Source organism: Battus philenor, unplaced genomic scaffold (assembly GCF_028537555.1).
Source record: "Battus philenor isolate CCGP_79_NKW_IND1 unplaced genomic scaffold, ilBatPhil1.0.hap1 SCAF_16, whole genome shotgun sequence".
NCBI lineage: Eukaryota > Metazoa > Arthropoda > Insecta > Lepidoptera > Papilionidae > Battus > Battus philenor.
In genome coordinates, this window is record NW_027181678.1 from 7,133,958 (window position 1) to 7,154,789 (window position 20,832).

The window sequence follows — 20,832 nt, forward strand, 5'->3', positions numbered from 1 at the left end:
ACTTTTTAAAAATAGGAACGTTTACGTGATCTTCCTCGTTCGTTATTATTTTGTTTGTTCCAAGGTCAAGATTTTAGAATTTCCAAGCAATTAAGTAAGTTGAAAAGGTTCTTTTGATTACATTCAATTTACTAAAAAAAAGTAATATTGGTTTAATGTTTACGTCTTGTTTAAATGGATATTAAATTTAATTACTTCAGCTAGTCGACAACAGGAAGCGCCACTAGTTTTTTTTTACATCGCTGTATGGTTTTTCTTCCCTACGACTAATACTAACAATTGGTTTATTTGGTCCAATATAGTGATTCGACAGAGAAAAAGTGTGTTATTTACATGTCCGAAGCGACATCTGGTGCTGAAACCCGGCAAATATAGAAAAGGACTTGTGAAAATGAATGAGAAAAGTGCAAAAAGTAATCGTGTTAATAACTTAGAAAAATTCGTGTTGTTATACGAAAGACTAAAGACGAAGAAAAAAGACGAATGAAGTGTTCATAGGAATTGTATTATTTTCTAAAATTGATTTTCGACTTGTAAAAAATCCGTGTTTGTGGACCTAGTGTTTGGAGTAAATAAACCATAGATATGAGTGTTTGTTTTCAGACATAGTTAAACTTTAAAAATTTTGGAGTTAATACATTATAATCGACGTTGTTGACTAAATAAACTTGACTTTACTATGAAGTGTTTAGTTAATTGGGCTTTCATCATGGACAAACTTATATGAAACAAGAAGAGCTGTACGTCTAAAGAAATCTTTTACAAACTATAAAAAGTCCCCAACGGCACGAATTACAGGGTTTCTTTTATTGAGACGCGTATCGAGAATTTAGAGAAATGGTGGAAGGACTTTGAGAAAATTCGTTTCATGTTAAGCGCTGGTATATCAAAGGACGTTAAGGCAACATGAAGGGAGGAAGTTTTTAGAGTATAAGTCGCGCCTAAAGGATGACGTGAAAGACTAGCAAAAGGAAGTTCGAGTAGCCGTTTCCAGTGGGTTTGGTGACACGCCCGCTACTAATGTTGACATCAATCTGCCACAGATACATTTGCCAAAGTTTACGGGTGGTTGCGACGAGTGACAGACATTTTATGATATGTTCGAGTTTTTTATTAATAAAAATACCAATCTAAGTTCATTTCAAAAACTACATTAAAGAGTACTACTCTAAAGAGGACACATTATTCAACAATGCAAACAATTTGAAAAGCAATCCCCTGAACAGAGATCACAGTTGGTTCAATCGAAAGGTCTCTGCTTCAATTGTTTGTCATCAAATCGTTCTGTGAAATATTGTCGTCAATCAATGTGTTGTGGGCGATGTGATAGGTGACACCTTCAAATACTTCATTATGAACGAGTAGAGAACGAAAGCCTATTTCGCAGGATTCTTCGAGCCATCTCAGTGAGAAATCTGCAGTACAAGAAGTACTACCAAAACGAGAACCAGAGAACAAAGTCGTCGCAGGTTTTGCTACTGAGAGCAATGAAAGCCTTGTATTATTTATTTACTGTACGCTTTAATTTATTACCATGAAAATATTTTAATGTATCCTAGCGTGTACAATAAAGAACATTAAAAAAAGTAAAAAAGTCCAGTTTTACTACATACTTTCTACTGTCATGGTTAAGGATGTTTCATCGTTTTTTTTCCTACAACTTATATGAGCAAATGGTTGGTTTGGTGCAATATAGTGATTTGACAGTGAAAAGTTGTGTTATATGTCCGAAGCGACAGTCTATCTAGAGATTATTAATTCATCGACAAATGCGGAACTACAAAATGTCAAAATGTCTGAAAAACTGTAAAATGTCTTTTTGTCATTGATTTAATTATTTAAATTTTCAGTCACCAAATTAAAATTCTAGAAGGTATCAACGTGACATTATTGTATCAGTTAGCAGCGAAGTGCTACCGTGGGGCGGGAGACGAGGCGCGTTCGCTCTTCCTAGATAACGCTGTGCAATTGGCTGCTACTGAAGGTGACGGAGATGTCTTGGCTGGTAATTTTTAAATTTACTCATTCCATCTTCATCCTCTTAGCTGTGGGACGTCCGTTCAGTGTTGAATATAATCTTCCACACAGATTTTCAATAGAATCGCTTCTAACCAGTAGATTTTTAGTAGTAGCGGTGCAAAGCTATTCGCTATTCTGGTGACGATCTTAAGAAGGTCGTCTTTTCACCCTGTAGGTAGACGTCTTCCGCTGTGCTTGCATTTCTGAGGCGGGCGCTTGTCTTGGCCAGCGGTTATCTGTTTTGCGCGCTATATGGCCTGTCTACTGGCCCTTCGACTTTCCTATCCCTGGGCTATGTCGGTTACCTTCGTTCGTCTACGAAACTCTCCATTACTGATTAGATATCGCAGAAAAATTCTCAACACAGCACAGTAGTATACGTATTATTTGTTAGTATGATAGAATAATTATTATTATTGATTTCAATTGCATTACTTAATATAAATATATATTTTTGTTTATTAATGACACATGCCAGGATGAGAAATCATTACAAATTAGACAGTTATTATTTGTCATAATAGGATTCAATTTGGAAGTAACGAAATCTGTCATGTTATTAGTATGCCACTTTTTACTAACATGGAATTTGTCTTAGATAACTTCTAAGACAAATTCTAACTAAAATTAATTAGTCGACTTCGGTAGACTAATTTATAATTAAAGATCTGTACTTCATGTGAGTTAAGAATGCAGTGAAACATCGCGGTTCGCCCACCTAACCACGCCTCGTACTCAATCTTTTTACTCTTAATTAGCCATTGAGTTTAAAATTATGCCTTCAACTGGATACTAATTGAACTGAAAGAATTGTGTTTACCATGATTAAATTGGCTAGCGGTCCGTAATAATTCACTGCATTATTAACACTAATGAACTCTAGTCCTTCTGTTTTTAGACGATATTTAATTTGTTTTGAACTGAAGGTAATTAATGTAAAACAAAGGGTCATGGCATAGGGTTGTCAAGTCCGTTGGTGCAAGCAGAGCTGTGCATTTTGGCTGGCGAACTGTCGGAGGCGGCGGAGTTGTACGTGAAGCGCGCAGGCCAGCCACGTCTAGCGCTCGATATGTATCGGCGCTATGACATGTGGCCAGAAGCCGTCGCTATCGCAGAAAAACACTTCCCCGGAGAGACAGCAGACATAAAGCAACGGTATATGGATTACTTAATGTCAACTGGTAAGTTTTAAGGAGAATAAAATGTCACTTTTATTAAATGAAATGAAACGTGTAAAGTAAAAGGCATGGCTAAATCATACGGAGTGCGTGTATTAACATAAATTATATGGCTATCTTTAATACGTCCGCGGAAATATTATCATAAAGGATTCCGAAAGTCGCGAGGCATATGAATAGTTTTTGTGGCGAAGTTAGTCAACGCGATGTCGCATGACATTCAAAACGGTTATTCTCTTTACTTAAATCGTGCCGTCTACCGTCTCGCATGTTCTTAATTGTACCATTGACTGGTAAGCCTTCGCAAGTGGGAAAATAAGCAATCAACAATTACGCCGCATACCACATCATTTAACCGAATGAATGAGTTTCAGCGGATGCTACCGAAGCATACTTCGAAGTGACGTTGCATACCGCAACATGTTTTTTTTAATTTCATTACGATTTGTTTTGTATTTCTTTTACATTGTATTACAGTACTTTCGTAACTAAAAAATCTAGTTTACAGTTTCCAGTGTGAAGTCGACGTAAATAACTAATGAGAAGTTTACTATAAATGGGTAATTAGAAATGATTTTAATGGTTACGTGGATTAGATCAGCAGACAATGTTGGTCAACAAATGAGTTGCTTCTCTAGGGATAAGAGGAGGTGGTTAGGTAATCGGACAATGATATACAGCGTTGTTAACGTAAAAGGATTATAAGGTCGTGTGGGCGAAGCGGGCGAGCTGCTAGCGGGCGGCGGTGACGTGCGCGGCGCGGTGCGACTGTGGCTGCGCGGCGGGCGCGTGCGCAGGGCGGCCGCCGCGCTCCTCGCGCACACTGCGTTGCTCCGCGACGACGAGCTGCTGCACGCCGTGCACACACATCTTGTGCAGGTTATAGACATGTTATTATAAACACGAATACTCTTTTTAGTCGTTTTCTGACTGAGGAGATGACTTAGCAACTGTGGCCAATTACGTCAGTCTACAATTTTTGTCGGGCTTTTCTGTTTTATGATTGTTTAAAGGCGGTATTGCATGCCTTTGTAATTGTATTAATCTAGTAAGAAGGTAATTGTCTTCTAACCATTTTTCCTTCTATATTGCTAACAAATCTAAGGTTCTCTAGAATTTGTGAGCCCAATACAATGAAAGTGAAGAGTCGGGTTTTTATTTTGAACTCCATGGGATTTTTAACATTCGGCGCCAACACCACATCTCGTCTATCCTTTGCTTTGTATGAGATTTAAGGGTTCAGGTTCCACATGCATACACAATTATGGAGAAGACAAGGGCAAGAATTAGAAATTTAATTTAAAGATTTGGCACCACCATAAAAAATAAAATTAAACAATGATTTAGGCACTGCTGTGTCCATGTGTCAATTATGAAGGGAATCAGATTAGATAAAATACTCATTTATTCAAGCAAATTGCAAAGTAGAGAGTTAAATTCTTTGGCTCGATTTAAGGTTCTTAATAAATTTAATGTCCAAAGTTAATGCTCTACAAACACACAATTTTTTCGTTCTTAAAGTGAAACAAACATTCACGTCCACCGTATACTAATTAACTTCTATGTCCAATTACAATGTATATGTACAATTGATGTTAGGCAATTATAGGTCAAATAGGAATTTGGTATTGCTTATTAGTGATACGTCATAGATTGAATTAAATTCTGATCAAAAAGTCGTTGTGATTACTAAGTTAATGAATAAAATGATAAATATGATCCAGATTTGATTTTTTTTTTGTATTTTAAATACTGTTATCAATTGCTTAAAGGAGGAATGGTGGGAGCTTGCCGGTGAACTGTCTGAAAAGAAGGGCGATACAAAGACTGCTGTGGAATATTATGCAAAGGGTAATAATTACGCAAGAGCTGTGCAGTTGGCACGAGAGGTAAGGTTTATTCCTATTAAAGAAATGACTTTATAAAAATTTTATTCAATATATAAATTAAAATATTCTGCTCAATAAGGTATTTTTTACAATAAGTTTTTATTAATGTACAAGAAGGAGAAGTTCAGAAAGAAAAATATAGAAAAATTTACTGCTATTCATACAACAGAGAAGAGTAAGATACTTGATCTTAGCGGTCAAACATTTAACGTCAATCGCAACCGAAAAGGTGTGCATCTGCTCTTTGTAATAATGTGTTTTATTAAAGAATCCATCCAATCCAATATTTCATACAACGGTGAATGGAAGAAATCGCATTTTGCGACGAGACCGCGTTTTTGTACTCAATATTTTTTGCCTAATATTTTATTTATGTCTTGTTAATGTAAATAAATAGCGATCAAGAGTAAATAAATAAATAAGGCATGTTAGGATGTAAAAAATTTCGTGTACTGTGCAACATTGATAATAATATATTTACATTATTATTAATAACTTGCAGTGTACGAAGCAGAAAATTCGTTTTACTAAGTGATCGTAGTTTATTATTAAAACGTTAAATATAGTGACCACCTTGATATGGGTTATGTTTTTCATATTTAATTGCGGCAGGCTAATAATTTTCGACGGTAGAAATTTAATACAATCAAAAGTATTGGTTTTTGTGACCAGACTCACTGCTGCACATGAGGCATTTTAAGATTCTGAAGCTTAGAACTTCTTTTGAGGTAGCGAAGCTCGGGATTTCCCGCGGGGGCGTCGGCACGAGAGGCCTCTATTTCACCTGACTGGGGGCCGTCGAGCTTTCAGATCGTTTTTTCGCTGCTCCATGGAGTATAAGGGCTACATAATGTCGCTTCTCAATAAGTATTTAATAACATGTTCTTTCTACGCCAAAATTTAAACAATTATTTTAAAAGTAGTAATAGATACGCGAAAAACACAAGAAATAAAAATAAACTTGTAATGCTTTACTTTCATCTTGAAAGTTTTAAATCCTTCGTGGGTCTGAGTGTGTAAGCATTTATAATAAAGTTGCGCAAGATATCTTAGATCCTCTTTTTCTTACTTATAAATCTATAATTGGCAGTATATTGGAAGTAATCTTTTATAGCATTTAAGATATTTAATCGAAATGTGAGAAAAGTTTTACACATTTCGATCGAATATAAACTTGTTGTAGACTTACGTGCTACTCACATATATATATATATATAATTGTTAAATTTAATTAAAAAAGCAACTTGTGTATTTATAGCCAAGTCTTCTCAGCTGATAAGCCTTCCGAGCTGGTGGTGGCTACTGCCAATAATACTAAAAAAATTGGTTACTGAAAAGTGAGTCTAATGTCTACTTTGGTAGATATATGGGATTTTGATTGTAGGCGTGCCCATCACAAGTGACGGAGCTCGAGGGAGCTTGGGGCGCTTGGCTAGTGGGCGCCCGTCAAGCGGGTGCTGCTGTGCCGCACCTCATAGAGGCAGGAGACACCCGCGCGGCTCTGAACGCCGCTTTGCGCGCGCACCTCTATAAGAAGGCCTTTCAGATAGTGCAGGTATTTAGTCAGACCCTATCATTCTAGATAGAAGCGTTGCTGTAGTTTCTTCTGTCACTTCTCCCAGCATTAAGGCTTTTCGAACAGGTAGTATCATTAGCCAGACAATAGCAACCGACCAAGGTTAGGTTCAACCCTCTGGCGCCATAGAGTCAGAATATTGAATGAGTATTATCGATGAGTGACAGCCCAAGTATAAACATTAAATAATATTTTTTTTTGTTTTACCTAGGTTATAGAGGATAAAGAGTCTATAAAGGAGCAGTGTGAGCAATTAGGCGATCATTATATCTCCACTCAGGTATACAAGTTCATTGTTTTGTATGTTTAGAAGGTATTATTATTTTTAACGCATGTTTTTTGATTTATTATAAAAAATCAGAGTGAAATGTTAGATATTTAACTAACTTTCTTTTTCTACCAAAAAATATAGAAACATAATTTCTCAGCATTCCATGGATCCATCACACGGGTGGCCACAGCCATTGCCTTCTAGTGAATGGGGTGCAATAGTGTGTGTGGACCTGACGAAACGCGTAGAAGGTTTAGAGAACTAAATTTTAAATTATCCTGTTAATGCTGCTTTGGATGCGCTTTCAAGAAATGAGGTGATGCTCGTGATAGGCCAAAATCCGTTAGCTGATTATAGAGAAATTTCGTTGTTCATACCTTTCGCTTCATATGCAGTGGAGCATATAAATTCACTATATATTTATTCTTAGCTATTTGTGTTCGGTAGTCTTAAGGTATATTTGTGTAGCATAAAACAGTAAGGTCTATTTATACAACACGTCTCAATGTCCTTGTACTAGTATATAGGAATAAGTCGTTCGCTCTATATGACGACACCGTTCCACACTCACGAATTTCACGGAGTTTTAGATTTTCATGCGAAAAGACGTATCATAATTAATGTTTTTTATGTATGAACCAATATGAAATGGTAAAAAAATACTTTTTATCTTTAGGACTGGGATACCGCTGAAAAGGTTCTGACGTCATGTGGTATGGCTGATAGATGTGTCAAAGCTTACAATGCTGCGGGTCGCGTGGTGGACGGCCTTCGTCTCGCTGCTTCACATCTGACGGAAGAAGAGACAAAGAATATATATTTGCCTCTAGCTGAGCAACTCAGAGAGGAAGGTCAATTGAGAAAGGCCGAGCAAATTTACATTGGACTCGGAGAACCGGATGAGGCTATTTCTATGTATAAGGTAAGCTTAAATTGTACATTCCTTGTGTTTTTTAGTCTTTACAATTTATTGCTGATATTTGATTTTAACAATAATTTGCTATATTTCGTCTAACTTTGTTACAAAAAATCCGTCGCCATTCTCGTGTGACTTTCATTTATGAAGTGGAATTTTATATTGATTAAACTTACTTTATAATGTTTTTACGTTAAGGAGGCTTCTCAGTATGAAGCTATGCTACGTCTGGTGGCAGCTCACCGTACATCATTATTAGAAGCAACTAGACGTCATGTGGCCCAGGCGCTGCATGCCTCCGGTGACTTGAGGGCAGCCGAAACTTACTATATTCAAGCTGGTATGTTATTTCATATGAGGTTTTTTTATACTTCCAAATATATTTTTTTCATTATAAGTTATAAAAATATTATAAAGCCAATATATGTACATGTACTGCAAGTCTATGTGTGGGTATAAAAGGGAAAACTATCTTTATTACATACCAAAAACAGGTGTTTTTTTTAAATTGATATTTCTTTATATTTGTATATTATGATTTGACACCGACGATGATGGAAGTTGAACACGGAGGGAGTAATTTACTGTGTTTCGACGGATTTCATCATTTAGAAGAATATTTACCATCACGTCATTTGTTGCACGTAGGTGACTGGAAAAGTGCGATTCAGATGTACAAGTCAAGTGGGCAGTGGGAGAACGCGGAGCGGGTGGCGCGTGCGCACGGCCCTGGCGCAGCCCAGCAGCAGGTTGCACTGCAGTGGGCTGCCACGCTGCCGCCGCCCGCCGCCGCGCGCATGCTCGCTGCACGCGGCATGGCCGCCGTCGGCGCGCGCTGGGCTCTGCAAGCGCACCGGTACTCAACGTCTTATTTAAATAAATTTGAACAGCCACTATTACATTACTGTTATTTATGCAAGAAAGGGTTTTCTCGCCTAAACGAAATAAATTATTGTGGATTGAGTAAACAGGGTGATTGGTTGAAGGTGTAAATGCTTTGAAGTGGTGTAGCTAATTTGCTGTTAATTAATGTGTAGTAAAACTCATAAAAAAACCAATGGCGTGTAAAATATTTAAGTAATGATAAAAAGTAAGAAAAAAAATGCTATAAATATTTTTACTACATATCAAAACTATAACTTTTTTTTACTATCTATCTAACTTTGTACTGATAGAAGTCATTGGCATTAAGAAAAATAAATTAATGTAACATCGCCGAGATCGGTAAATAGGCGGTCGTCTAGATTTTAACAATGTGTTAACATGGAACTATTATAGATGGGATTTAGCCAGTGAGCTGAGCGAAGTGGGTGGAGGATTGTCGCGGCGTGAAGTAGCTCGCCACGAGGCAGCCGCTTTAGCTGAAGAAGAGCCGGAGCGTGCAGAAGCTGCGTACTTGCGTGCTGGTGCACCTGAAGACGCTGTGCGGATGTGGCTTGAGCGCGGTCACCATCAGCGCGCATTACACATTGCTGAAACGCACGCCCAGCATTTGGTAAGATTTGTATTACGAAATCTTTTTAATTTTATTAAACCATTCACTTAAGCCTCATTGTCCGATAAAAAATTAACGTTGAAAATTTAATAGAACCAGATTCTGAATTAAAGTTTGTTTACATCTACTCGTGAGAATGCTAGTTCATCATGATCATTTCAGTCCACAGCTGAATGCTTAATGAAACTTAATGTTCACTGATGGACATAAGCTAGTCACACATCTAGCAACACCGTCGGGAAGAGATTTACATGCAGCGTCTTTCAATGATCTTAATAAGGACAGACAGTTAACCTTAATTAGACTGTCTGTCCACCTTGTGGGTAGCAGTTGAGAGAAATATTCTGTACATAGTTCTTTCCATGGCTCGAGCGACTGCAAGCTTGCCAATAAGGCTCGAAGCTAGAGACTGAATTTCAGGAAGAATAGCGTATTGTAAAGTGATATTATTTCAAAGATAATTATGTTGAAAAGAGTTTTACGTCCTCAGTGTAATGAACAATCAAACGACGCTCAAGACCAGCGCTGGCTTTACTACCAGCATGTTGCTGAGTTCGAGCATTTTTTGAATAACAGTGTTTTAAGTATATTTAACTTTTATTTGTTTTAATGTTTTCTTTGCTTTGTATTTAGGTACGAGTACAGAGTACTTTGTGTTTGTTGGAAATATTTTTCTTTTTTTACATATGTAAATGTCATTTTTTTGTTATTACATAAAATTATATAAGGTATTGCTGTGTGTATGACTTATTCTATTATATATTTATAGATTTAAAAAAATAATATATTGTGTATAAGAAATTTATAAAATTAGGTCGAAGAGGTGCTTGTGGAAGGAGCACGTGCGGCAGCAGAACGTGATGATCTCGCGCAGTTTGAAACTCTTATGATTCGCGCCAACCGACCCAGCGAAGTTGTACAGCATTACAAAGATCTAGGTTAGTCTGATATTTTAATTTTTTTTAGAAAAAGAAAAAAAACTATTAAGATTTCTAATTTTTAGGTAAATTTAAGGTGACTAGATAAATGCTAAACTTAGAGAGATTTATTTTTATATATTTGGTTTAGTAATTTGTATCCTTAATCTATAATCTGAACACTAAACAGCAACCGATATTTAATTTTCATCGTTTAATATAAATTTTGTTTATGATGAGCCTTATAAAAAGCGGCAAGTTCACTCAAAGGACAATGGAAGATGCTCGTAGTATCGTTGCGATATCGAATCAAAAATGTGGAGTTTCGCAGAAGAACCGAGGAGATCGACATAGCTCAAAGTATTGCTCGTCTAAAGTGGTAGTGGACCTGGTATATAGGTCGTGCAACCGAGAGCCTTCGCTCTATTGGCTGAAAAGAAGAAGCAGAAGAAGATCAAAAGAATAACAATTGATAGTAGATATAAATAGCTACCACTGTTCTATCGACGAAGTTTTACTGTTTTTTTATTTAAATTTTGGAAAACGCTTTAGAAAAATTTGCTGTTAGTAAAATTTTTGACCATAATTTGTTATGGTTTATATTACTGCTCGTTTGCGGTACGTTATTAAAATATAATAATTTAATTTCAATGGCCGCTGTAAGTGAAATAGACAACCTTTACTCCCTTGCAAAAAAGTGCGGTTAAAAGAGCGCGATATTAATTTTGTCCGACAAATAAAATATAATGTAATGACTTGTCTAAAGTATCCCAAGAATAAGGAAATTAGTGAATATGTATTTTGTTATGATTATACTATGTATATATGGTTGAATCCGGCAGATATAATTCTAATAGTTAATCTTATACACAGTGTTAACTAAATATATAACATACCTATTGTTGTAAGTATACAATAGATTACAGAGGGCGAATTACAACATTAAAGATAGTGTATAAACTTTTTCCGTGACGATATATATAAGGTGATTATAATCAATCACTATGTATGATTACCATGTCTTCAAGGGTGTAAAAGTTTTAAAGGTTGTATAGTTCATTCTGTAAATTATGTCTGGTACACCTTATTAAAAAATAAACGATTTCTTAAACTATGAATTACGTAATGATAATATACTAAGAAAAATCGTAATTAAACTAAACAGCTAGCCTTACCCCCTTTTAATTTTTTACACCTATAAACAATCAACCTGTATATACCATTTTTTTTTGGTGATCGATAAAACGATTTTTGAGTTAATCGATTTCGTCTGTACAAACATTCTCCTTTAAATGTTTATTAATAAAATAAAAGTGAATAATTGGTGCAGAGATGTGGGAGGACGCAGCGAGAGTGGCTCGCGAGTATCTCCCGGACAGTGCGGAGCCGGTGCCCGCGACGGTGCCGCCGCTGCTACAGCGCGCGGCCGATCACGCTGACAGGTGATCACTTCCAACAAACTTATACTCTTCCCTGTTTAGAGAAATGCAGACTACTCCGATAAAACCGCAACAATGTAGAAAATCTTATGTTGCGATTTCAATCCGAGCCAGTCTCTTGTCCATCTCCTAAGTGAGAGCTGGTTAATGTCCTAGCAATTTCTATTTTTAATGTCAAAGATCAATTTTAATAACTGAAGCTTACTATGCTTTATGTTTAAAATTCAATTCACAGTTTAAATGAAGTTTAATAAAATAATAAAAAGTTATCGAAAATATAGCTAAAATAAAACTTTTGGTACTTATATACGGTCAGTTAATAGACTCCTAGTGCTTGGCATAGGCTTCTCTCAAAGATTGCCACGTTGACTGGTCTTTCGCTTCCCGCAACCAGCGACCTTCCGCGACTTTAACTATATCGTCCGTTCACCCATTCGGGAGCCTAGTGACTCCGCGGCTATTGGTTTCACGAGCAATGTGTCTACTGCCACGGCTACTTAAATTTTTTCATACTATTGTATAATTTATAGTGACCACTTGATTACGTCAAAATTCGTTAGTATACAGAAAATAATCATAGATTGAACTCAGATATATTGGCATCCTTCATCTTAAAGCTCTGGGATTTAAACGCAAAACTTTTATTTGTGACCACTTTACAACACTTTAATACAATAGGAAAAATTCATTCTCAAGCTTTATTATCAATCAAAAATCTTTCACACCATAATAGTAATTTTATAACAAATTTTAGTTAGTTTCACAGAAGTTCATACTTCTTAAATTTGCTAAAAGAGAATTTAGAGGCAATACACGTGTGTATTATAACACCGTACACATTTTTTTATTCTTCATTTATTAGTTCATGATTTATTCGCAAAAAGGTGTGATTATTCTCCATAAACATTTATCTACAAATAATCTCTCTGTGTCACTTAAAATCCTTAAATAGATGAAAGTAACTGATATAGCCCAAGCGGAAGCCGAAAGAGTTGCTAATTTTATGAAGCCTGGAGAAAGATATAACAAGCATTGTTTATTTTTTTATCGGGCATTGCTGCCCAAGTAGCTTTTGCTGATTCCATGGTATCGGGAAGGCACAGGGGGCGATCCCTTTTTAGAGTCTCTCTAGACTCTAAAAAGGGGTTGCCCCCTACTCGTCTCGTCTCTACTAGACTCACTATATATTGCAGTGTCACAGGGTTAAGAGGCCGCTGAGCTTTTAAATCGTTTCGCCGGAAGCTCCAAGGAGTGAGTAGGTTCAAGGTCCCCGTGAGGGTAGGTACCTCTGCTCGGGCAATCATCGATTATACCCGCTTAGCAATTCCTTCATGAGTACGTTTATAAATGTTAGGGGCGAGTGGTGGGAGGCTATACAGCTTCTCTTAGGCGCCAGTGCGGCGGGCGCGGCTGGTGGTGCTGCACGTTTGGCCGAGCGGGCAGCTTTGCGCGCTGCTCGGTTGGCTCGTGATCATCTAGAAGGGACGCAACGTCGCGCTGCCGCTGATATGTTGGCCGAAAGGTAATAATTATGTAATTCTGTAATGTTCTTACTGCTGTGAAAAAAAATTACTGTTAGATTGATTCCAGTGATTATCAACTATGTAGGACCAATGCGGGTTTATGGATATCATTGTTATATCCTGTCTCTTTTCACATCAGAAATGCTCATACGTAGCCGGAGCTATGAACGGTGGAGGAGGTGTTACCACATTTTCCAACAATACCCCTAGCAAGGTTTGAGCAGCGGACTCGAAATGATCTACTGCGCATATAGATGTCTTGGCTCCGCGGTGGTTCGCAATGTAATTATTCTCGCGTCTGTATGATGGCGGGTAGTGAAAGGTCTAGGCACTAGGCTAACGTGGTAGTATGCGAAAAGGTTTCCGTAGTTTGAACAAACGGCGTCAAAGAAGTTCTCGAGGTTTTACCTGGTTATAGTTCTGCATAACCTTTTCGTTGTCCCTGTAAAAGACAGGATCCACAAGAGACAAAAAGAGGCTGTACTGCTGAGCAACTAAGTGTAACTGATCTATCTCTTTTTACGTACTGTATGAAATAATTGTCATGTGAAAGTCATTAAAAAGTGTCATTTAAAAGTGGTAAACTAGGAAACTGAATTACGTAATGTTGGTGATTACTTTTTATACTTTGTTATTGGTAAATCTAGTTACTTTTTAAAAAAAACCAGAGGCAAAATTAACGTTGCACTCTTCTTGCAGGTTTAATGCTATCGGTCAAAACGAAGTCGGAGAACAGCTTCGTGTTGCTCTTACTGAAGTGGATGAAGACACGGCTCCAGGTAAAACAAATATTAAGATTATTAATATAACTTTATCGTGTCGCTGCATTTGAGATATGCGGCTAGAGGCGAATATCCGTGAATTGCTCGTAAAACCGGTACATTGTTATTGATGGAACAATGAGTGTCGACTAGTCTTATTACTTACAAATCTTAGTGTGAAAGATTTAGTGTGAAAAATGGTGACAACTTTTGATCAAAAAAGCTTTTGATCAAAGGTGGAATGGCGACCATAAGACTGTAGCGCCATGCGCTGGTTCGATCAGGTCTGAACTACCATGCCGAACGCCAGTACAGATGGCGTAATGTAGTACTCCGAAAACTTTCCAAAAAGGTCACGATCCTCAGTAGTAAGGTATACGAAGTGAGAAGGAGGTACTTTATCGAATGGTTAATATGAGGCTAGGGGTTGGCTTAGTCCAGCCAAGAAGATCTAAATTTACTTTCACAAATATATTCATAAAAGTAAATATTATTAATGTTAAATTTCTGGGTTTAGTTTAATTCATTATCATTGAGAATCAGAGTAATAGAGAGAGAGAATTCATGACCGAATGAAAGTGAATAAACCGAATATTTTGTAATTTGCAGAAACGGGCACGTCGGTTGAACAGGAGGAAGAAATTGGTGCTAGTACAGTTTTGCGAGGGAAAGAGGCGGAGGTGGGCTCGGAAGGTGAGGCGCTGGAGAGGTTGGCGCGTGCTGGGCAATGGGCACGCTGCCTGGCACATGCGGGCCGACGAGCGCCGCACTACGCCCTACGTCACGCTGCGCATCTCTTCAACACGCATTCGGTCTGTACAGCATCACTATAGTACACATATTATGGCACAAAAAGGAAAGTAATATAGAGAATAGTGACGCTATAGAAAAGTGCTGAAGAAAAATGTTGTATTTTAACAGATTCTTCTTAATTTTGTGGTCTTGGTAGAACAGTTGTGATCATCATGAGGGTTGTTGTACGGTCATAATCTTTAATAGCTCTTACTTGGTTCATCCATCGCAAAAACGGCGGCGTTTGAATATTGAGTCATTTAATCTACCCTGGACGACAAATTTCTTTCTTCTTTTTCTTTCTTTCGGAATTGCGGGTCAAAGCAAAGCCTCTTGGCAATCTCCTCTCTATTTTTATATTAATTTTTCACAATGTATATGTAAATACGTTTTATGTTTTATTTGCTTTTAAAACCACGTCTGATGCGTTATAATTTTTTTTTGTTCCATTCGGAAATAAATCCAAATTTCATAGGATTTTTTGTCGATCTTATCAATGGAGCAATTAGATTTTAAGGTTTCGTTCTTCATAAAATTTTAATGTTTGTTATACGGAAATATTTATTACTCTAATAAGTTCTACTATTTATCAAGGAGATGAATAAAATTTCAGCGCACGGAAGGCGTTGACATTGAAAGTGATGAGGTCCCCGAAGCCCTGTCGCAAGCACTGGAAACTCTCCGTCAGTACCTAGTAAACGATGGGGACGTTAATATACAAGGTAGCGATGCAGCGTTGGCAAAAGCAGTGTGCAGCGAGCTCCTCGTCCGCGTATCCGCTGCACCTAAAGCGCTTCAAGCGCTGAAAGATGCCGGGGCTGTCATGTTGGCTGCCGGTGCTGACGATAGGTCGTTACAGGTGAGATCAGTTTATCTGAGATAAGATTTTAGAGTGATAACCGGTAACAAACAGTGTATAGGACGTTCACCCACAAGATGCACTGACAATCTTGTTGAGCCTGACAGAATACACTTGATGAGGTCCGCTTCCAACCGGCACTGCAGCTGTAGACGTCCTGCACCTAAAATGATAATGATATTATTGAACTGTCTCACAGAGCTTTCGAATAAAATGTGTATTTTTAACATTTTATCACAATTTTAAAACTACATTAGTTTAAAGTATTTTTTAATTTTCTCCATAACCTTCCACGCGCCTCCTCGAAAATATTAAAAAAAGCCTTAATTGGTCCAGAAGTCTTCGAGTTTTGATATTAGTAACATACTTGGCAAGTCATTCTTATTTATCAACAGACATACAACGATTACCATAACAGCAGTTGATAAAGGTATTACGTATCAGTTTGTCGCAGCTTTAAAGTAATTTGTTTTAAACCGATAATAATGATACTCATGATGTTTTCAGGCAATAGCACTATTAATGGGGCTGCATGTTCCCCAAATCTCGTCTAAAGTGGCTCGAGCTATGCCGCGTTACACTGACATTATTGTCGCCGACGTTGGTAAGATATATATTAATATTTACTCATTGAAATAGATACTAATTGAGCATTGCGTACAGTTTAATGATAAGAGTAATAAATCGTTTATTCACATTTTACAACATGGCGGAATTAAAAGCAGTTGCGCTACAATCATCTTAAACCACGTATTTGTCTAGAACTATTTAAAAAATTAAACACCATTACTGTGCCTTTTTCCTCAATTCATCTAATTATAGTACAGTACTTAGTACTTAGTTTTAAGCTAGGTGTTGTGCTTGTTTTCTAAGATCTGTGACCAACTAACGTTGATATAAGAAATTAACTCTGTTTAGTAATTAATTTTTAGAGAAAATAATAAAAATATTTGATGAATTGCAACAGAATATTTATCTTAAGTGTAAGGTGTAAATTGTCTTGTAGAAAGACTACAAAATAGAAGATTTTATAACAAATACAGAAGAAAAGTCTAACAAGAAAGATTTTTATAAGTAGTTTACTTGGTTACGATACCTATTAAATGTAAACAGCTTTAAATTACCTGTTTTGTTGCTGTTTAAGGTTTATAAAAGCATCCCTCTAGAATTTCTTACTCTGCTTCTGCTCAACAGATGATTTCGTGTTAAAGCGCTGGCAAAAAAGTAACATAATAAAGAATAAGTTCAAAATCAATTCATCGAGAACAAAAATATTGCCTTTTGCACAATACGTGTTTGATATTATATTGTATGTTCACTTAAATAGTACCGACTTTTTTGGTGTGTATTAAAATATGTTTCTGTGTATACCATACCGCACACCATGTATATACTAGTAGCAAAACCATTTTTTTTACTTAATCGAGTTAGTGAATGTTTCTATAGAAAATATATACTACTACAATAAGATTCCAGATATTGTGTGGAAAGCTCCCATTGCTAGATTTAAAAAATAACTGTCTAAGAACGTTTATATGCTGGGATTGTAGAAATTACATATTCACCTCCACGTTTTTTCAATGCGTACAATTTATTTAATTTCATGTTCTTTTGAGAACATATATTTGATCAATTACTTCAAGTTTGTTACAAGACGAAAGTTCAGAAATGAAGAGACGACAGAGAAGGAGAAGAAAATAGTGCTGCCGAGTTCTTTTGTCTGTTCTCAGGTCTGAGTTATTTGCTATCCGAACAGTCGGTAGACTAATCGTGTCGTTATAAGAGATGTGTGAATAAAGAATTTTTGAATTTGAATGAATTTATGATGTGTCAACTTGCGCAGCTTTTCTCCAGTGCGGCTTGTGCATGCGCAGCGAGGGTGCCAGTGGCGCGCGCGAAGCCTTCGTGTTTCTCAACCACTGCCTCGACCTGGCCGAGGCCGCTGACGATGACGCTCTTCAACTTCTTGATTACACTGATTTTGGTATATTGTTTTTATTCAATCACAATGTCACAAATCTTGACATTTGCATTCTTATAATTCAGCCCGATATCCGTTATTTTAGTTTTGTAAGCACAACAAGCGTCTAAACTTACTTTAAACTCTACTTGTCCAGTACGCGGTGTACAATCTTACACAGGCATGTCTACTTTCAGCTTCAATAAACTTTGCTCCGGTTATTAGATCACTTTATGCTTAAGATATTTTATGCATTTACGAATTTTTAAAACAACGATAAAAGGAAGCCTACAAGAGTTTCAATGGCCCAAATTAAGTATAAAGATGGAATGAATTGTTAAATCTTACTGCAATTATAGCAAACGTTATTTTTAACTTAAAAGTATTTTTGTTTACAATTTAGATCTGTTTAGACGACATCGCACCGAATAGGTCAAAATATTTAGTTCAAGGAGGTCACTACAGGTCAACATGTCTGAAAATCAATTAAACACGAACAACATACACGATGAATGGTCTTACAACATTTTTGTCGAATTCTGATAAAAATTTTAAAACTAACCTAATATCTGTTGCAGAGTGCACAGACTGGCCACGGAACCCTTTACTTTTTGAAAGTTCGTGCATTCAGGGCGCGCCGCTCGAGGAACTCCGTGAGTGGGTGCTCTCAGTGTCCATGGACCAGACCGTTGACCAGGTAGCTTATTTAAATATATGTTGTAAAAAGAATTTTCGAAGATAATATTTTAGCTTTTAATGAAATCATAGTGAGCTGTTGATTTAATACTTTGTTTATATTTACATCTTAATAATATTAGTGACTAGTTGCACGCCGTTTATCTTATGTGATATGCCTAGCCCATAACAATGCTACGTAATTTAATTTATCTTGTCTCCCCCAAAGATTACCGCGATGAGCGATTTTGCGCTGCCTAGCATCTGGCGATTTTTCGCGAACTTAACTTAGAGGTTTGTTTGAAAAATACGGTGAATGAATTTTTAATACTGCTCCACTCCGCTTCCACTTACTGCATCTGCATCCATAAGAATAAATGCGTTCTATGGTCAGCAGCAAATTTGAAGAAGATGCGATTTATTTATTCTTCCACGATCTTCCACGGTCAGGAGAGTGACGTTATATTTGCATTATTTGTCGCCCATTATGGATTTTCAACAATGCCAAAAGGTGCCAAAATAGATAAGAAAAGATAAAAACTTGTGTATAGTGATAATGTATGTCATCAATCGACCTAATAAGGGTTTACCTACGCCGCGTCTAACGGCTCATGGTTGCCACTCGAGAACCTTTAGGCCTCAACAACCATCGGTTGCACGAGCGATTTGCTCCACCCACTGCCACTTCAGACAAGTAACACTTCGAGCTACTTCAGTGCAAAGTATTTCACGGAACTGCACGGAGAGAGCTCTACTCGGAGCTCTGCTGCTCTCCAATGCTAGCTGAATGAGTTTTTTTTTTTATAAAGCTCATCGAAAGCGGCCACGTTTCGGATCCGTATCTTGATCCGTATTTTAAGCGTTTGATTGATTAGTTATGATTATGTTACTGTTAAGTTTTACAATATACAAAATTTAAATTAGAAACATCAAAGTTGGAAGTTTAACGTACTTTATCACTGTTTAACAGTTCAACGGGTAAAAAGTGCATTGTCATAAACGGTGAACAAAAAGTATGTGATGAGTTAAGTGGTAAGGATTGTTTTGGCTTAAGTAATCGATTGCACGTCGTCTACACAATTTGAGATATTCGTTTCGATTTCGAATAGGCGTTTGTCTTCCATCTCACCTGATGGAAAGTGTAGATGAAGACGAAGGTGGTACACGTCAAACCAAAAAGAAACCTTTTCACTCTACTCTTAAAGGCTCCAGAGTTTAACTCATCAGGAAAAATAGACCCAGACAGGTCGTTCCAAATCTTGGCGACTCTCATCAAAAACGAGCTGTTAAATTGTTTAGTTTGACTTTTGTGTATGTCAACGACGTTGGATGAAACTTTTGTATGCGTCTAGTAGTCCGATAAAGGAATGAAGATGGCTAAAGTAGTTCGAAATTAATCTTCGAGCACTCTCCAAAGTATTTCTATAAAAAACCGATAAGATGGCAAATCGACGATGATGCTCAAGGGTGTGTTTTTTGTTGCTAATGCCAAGTATTAAGTTAGATACGCAGCGATTTGGCGGGAAAGTGCTTGACTACGTAATGTAAAGGTACTGTAAATGTAAATGTTAATATAAAGGTTAAAGGTATTTTTCACGTGCAAGACGCTGCCGTTGGACGGGCGTGGCATGTACGCGGCGAGCGTGGCCGCAGACGAGCCGTGCTGTGTAATCACTGGGCACCCGCTCGGCTCGCGGCTGGTTACCTTCTCCAACGGTATGTAATACTATTGTTGTTCTATCACCTAGTCGCGTACTCATTGTTAAGCTGTCGGGATGCTTAGGATTTCAGAATGAAAGAAAAGAGGTCTTAAGATGAAAAGTAACCGACATAGTCCAGCGGATTGGCAAGTTGAAGTGAAATTGGACAGACCACATAGCGCGTAAATCACTTGCACCTTAAACCGCTTGCACCCTGAGGACCTAGCGTGGAGGCCTACCAATCAATCGCATCGAGGATAGAATACCTAAATTGGACATCATCCTATGTTTCTCTATAATTTTAAAGATTGGGAGCTCTAGCACGCTATGATCAAGTTCAGAACGTTATAGACTGTGTTATTTTAAGTATAACATAATATTATTGCTCGGAATGAACGTAATTACGTTCAGTTATGTTGTGATGCATAAAGCTTTGGTTACGAATGTTTTCTTGTCACGTTAACCTATCTTTAACAAGCACAAAGCAGACGCCGTGTTATTTTCAAGCTCTTTGTCATACGTTAAATTATTGCTGTTAATTTGGCTAAACATTTAGTGCAGTTATAAAGCGCTATACAGTTATTGCTAAATATATAAATAATATACATTTTATTTAACAGTCAACATATCAACATGTCCACATCAATAGATGGTGTGAGTTAACCTATTTGAACTATTTTAATATAGAATAAGACAACAAAAACATAAAAAGATTCTCGTTATTATACATCATTAGTTTGAACTGTTGAGAAAATTTTTCACTAATGTCTATAGTAAAAGATAGATGATACAACAATTTCTTTATGTTATATTATCGCCGTGGTTACATTATCATCATGTTAGCCAATATATCACCGTAATG

At 37.0% G+C, this 20,832-nt stretch overlaps 1 protein-coding gene across 1 annotated transcript in view; it reads left to right on the forward strand.

Annotated features, from left to right (window-relative positions):
* Positions 1-20,832, forward strand: part of Oseg2 (intraflagellar transport protein Oseg2) — a 31,247-nt gene that overhangs the window by 10,074 nt on the left and 341 nt on the right. Inside the window, exons 15-34 of the mRNA XM_068762600.1 lie at positions 1,900-2,005; positions 2,979-3,200; positions 3,904-4,076; positions 4,970-5,086; positions 6,471-6,641; positions 6,874-6,942; positions 7,610-7,855; positions 8,048-8,189; positions 8,498-8,705; positions 9,128-9,344; positions 10,159-10,282; positions 11,592-11,703; positions 13,055-13,222; positions 13,923-14,002; positions 14,594-14,796; positions 15,390-15,635; positions 16,143-16,239; positions 17,479-17,619; positions 18,174-18,292; positions 19,875-19,986. Of these exons, the coding sequence (XP_068618701.1) occupies positions 1,900-2,005; positions 2,979-3,200; positions 3,904-4,076; positions 4,970-5,086; positions 6,471-6,641; positions 6,874-6,942; positions 7,610-7,855; positions 8,048-8,189; positions 8,498-8,705; positions 9,128-9,344; positions 10,159-10,282; positions 11,592-11,703; positions 13,055-13,222; positions 13,923-14,002; positions 14,594-14,796; positions 15,390-15,635; positions 16,143-16,239; positions 17,479-17,619; positions 18,174-18,292; positions 19,875-19,986 (3,073 nt within the window). The remainder of the gene's footprint in view (positions 1-1,899; positions 2,006-2,978; positions 3,201-3,903; positions 4,077-4,969; positions 5,087-6,470; positions 6,642-6,873; positions 6,943-7,609; positions 7,856-8,047; positions 8,190-8,497; positions 8,706-9,127; positions 9,345-10,158; positions 10,283-11,591; positions 11,704-13,054; positions 13,223-13,922; positions 14,003-14,593; positions 14,797-15,389; positions 15,636-16,142; positions 16,240-17,478; positions 17,620-18,173; positions 18,293-19,874; positions 19,987-20,832) is intronic.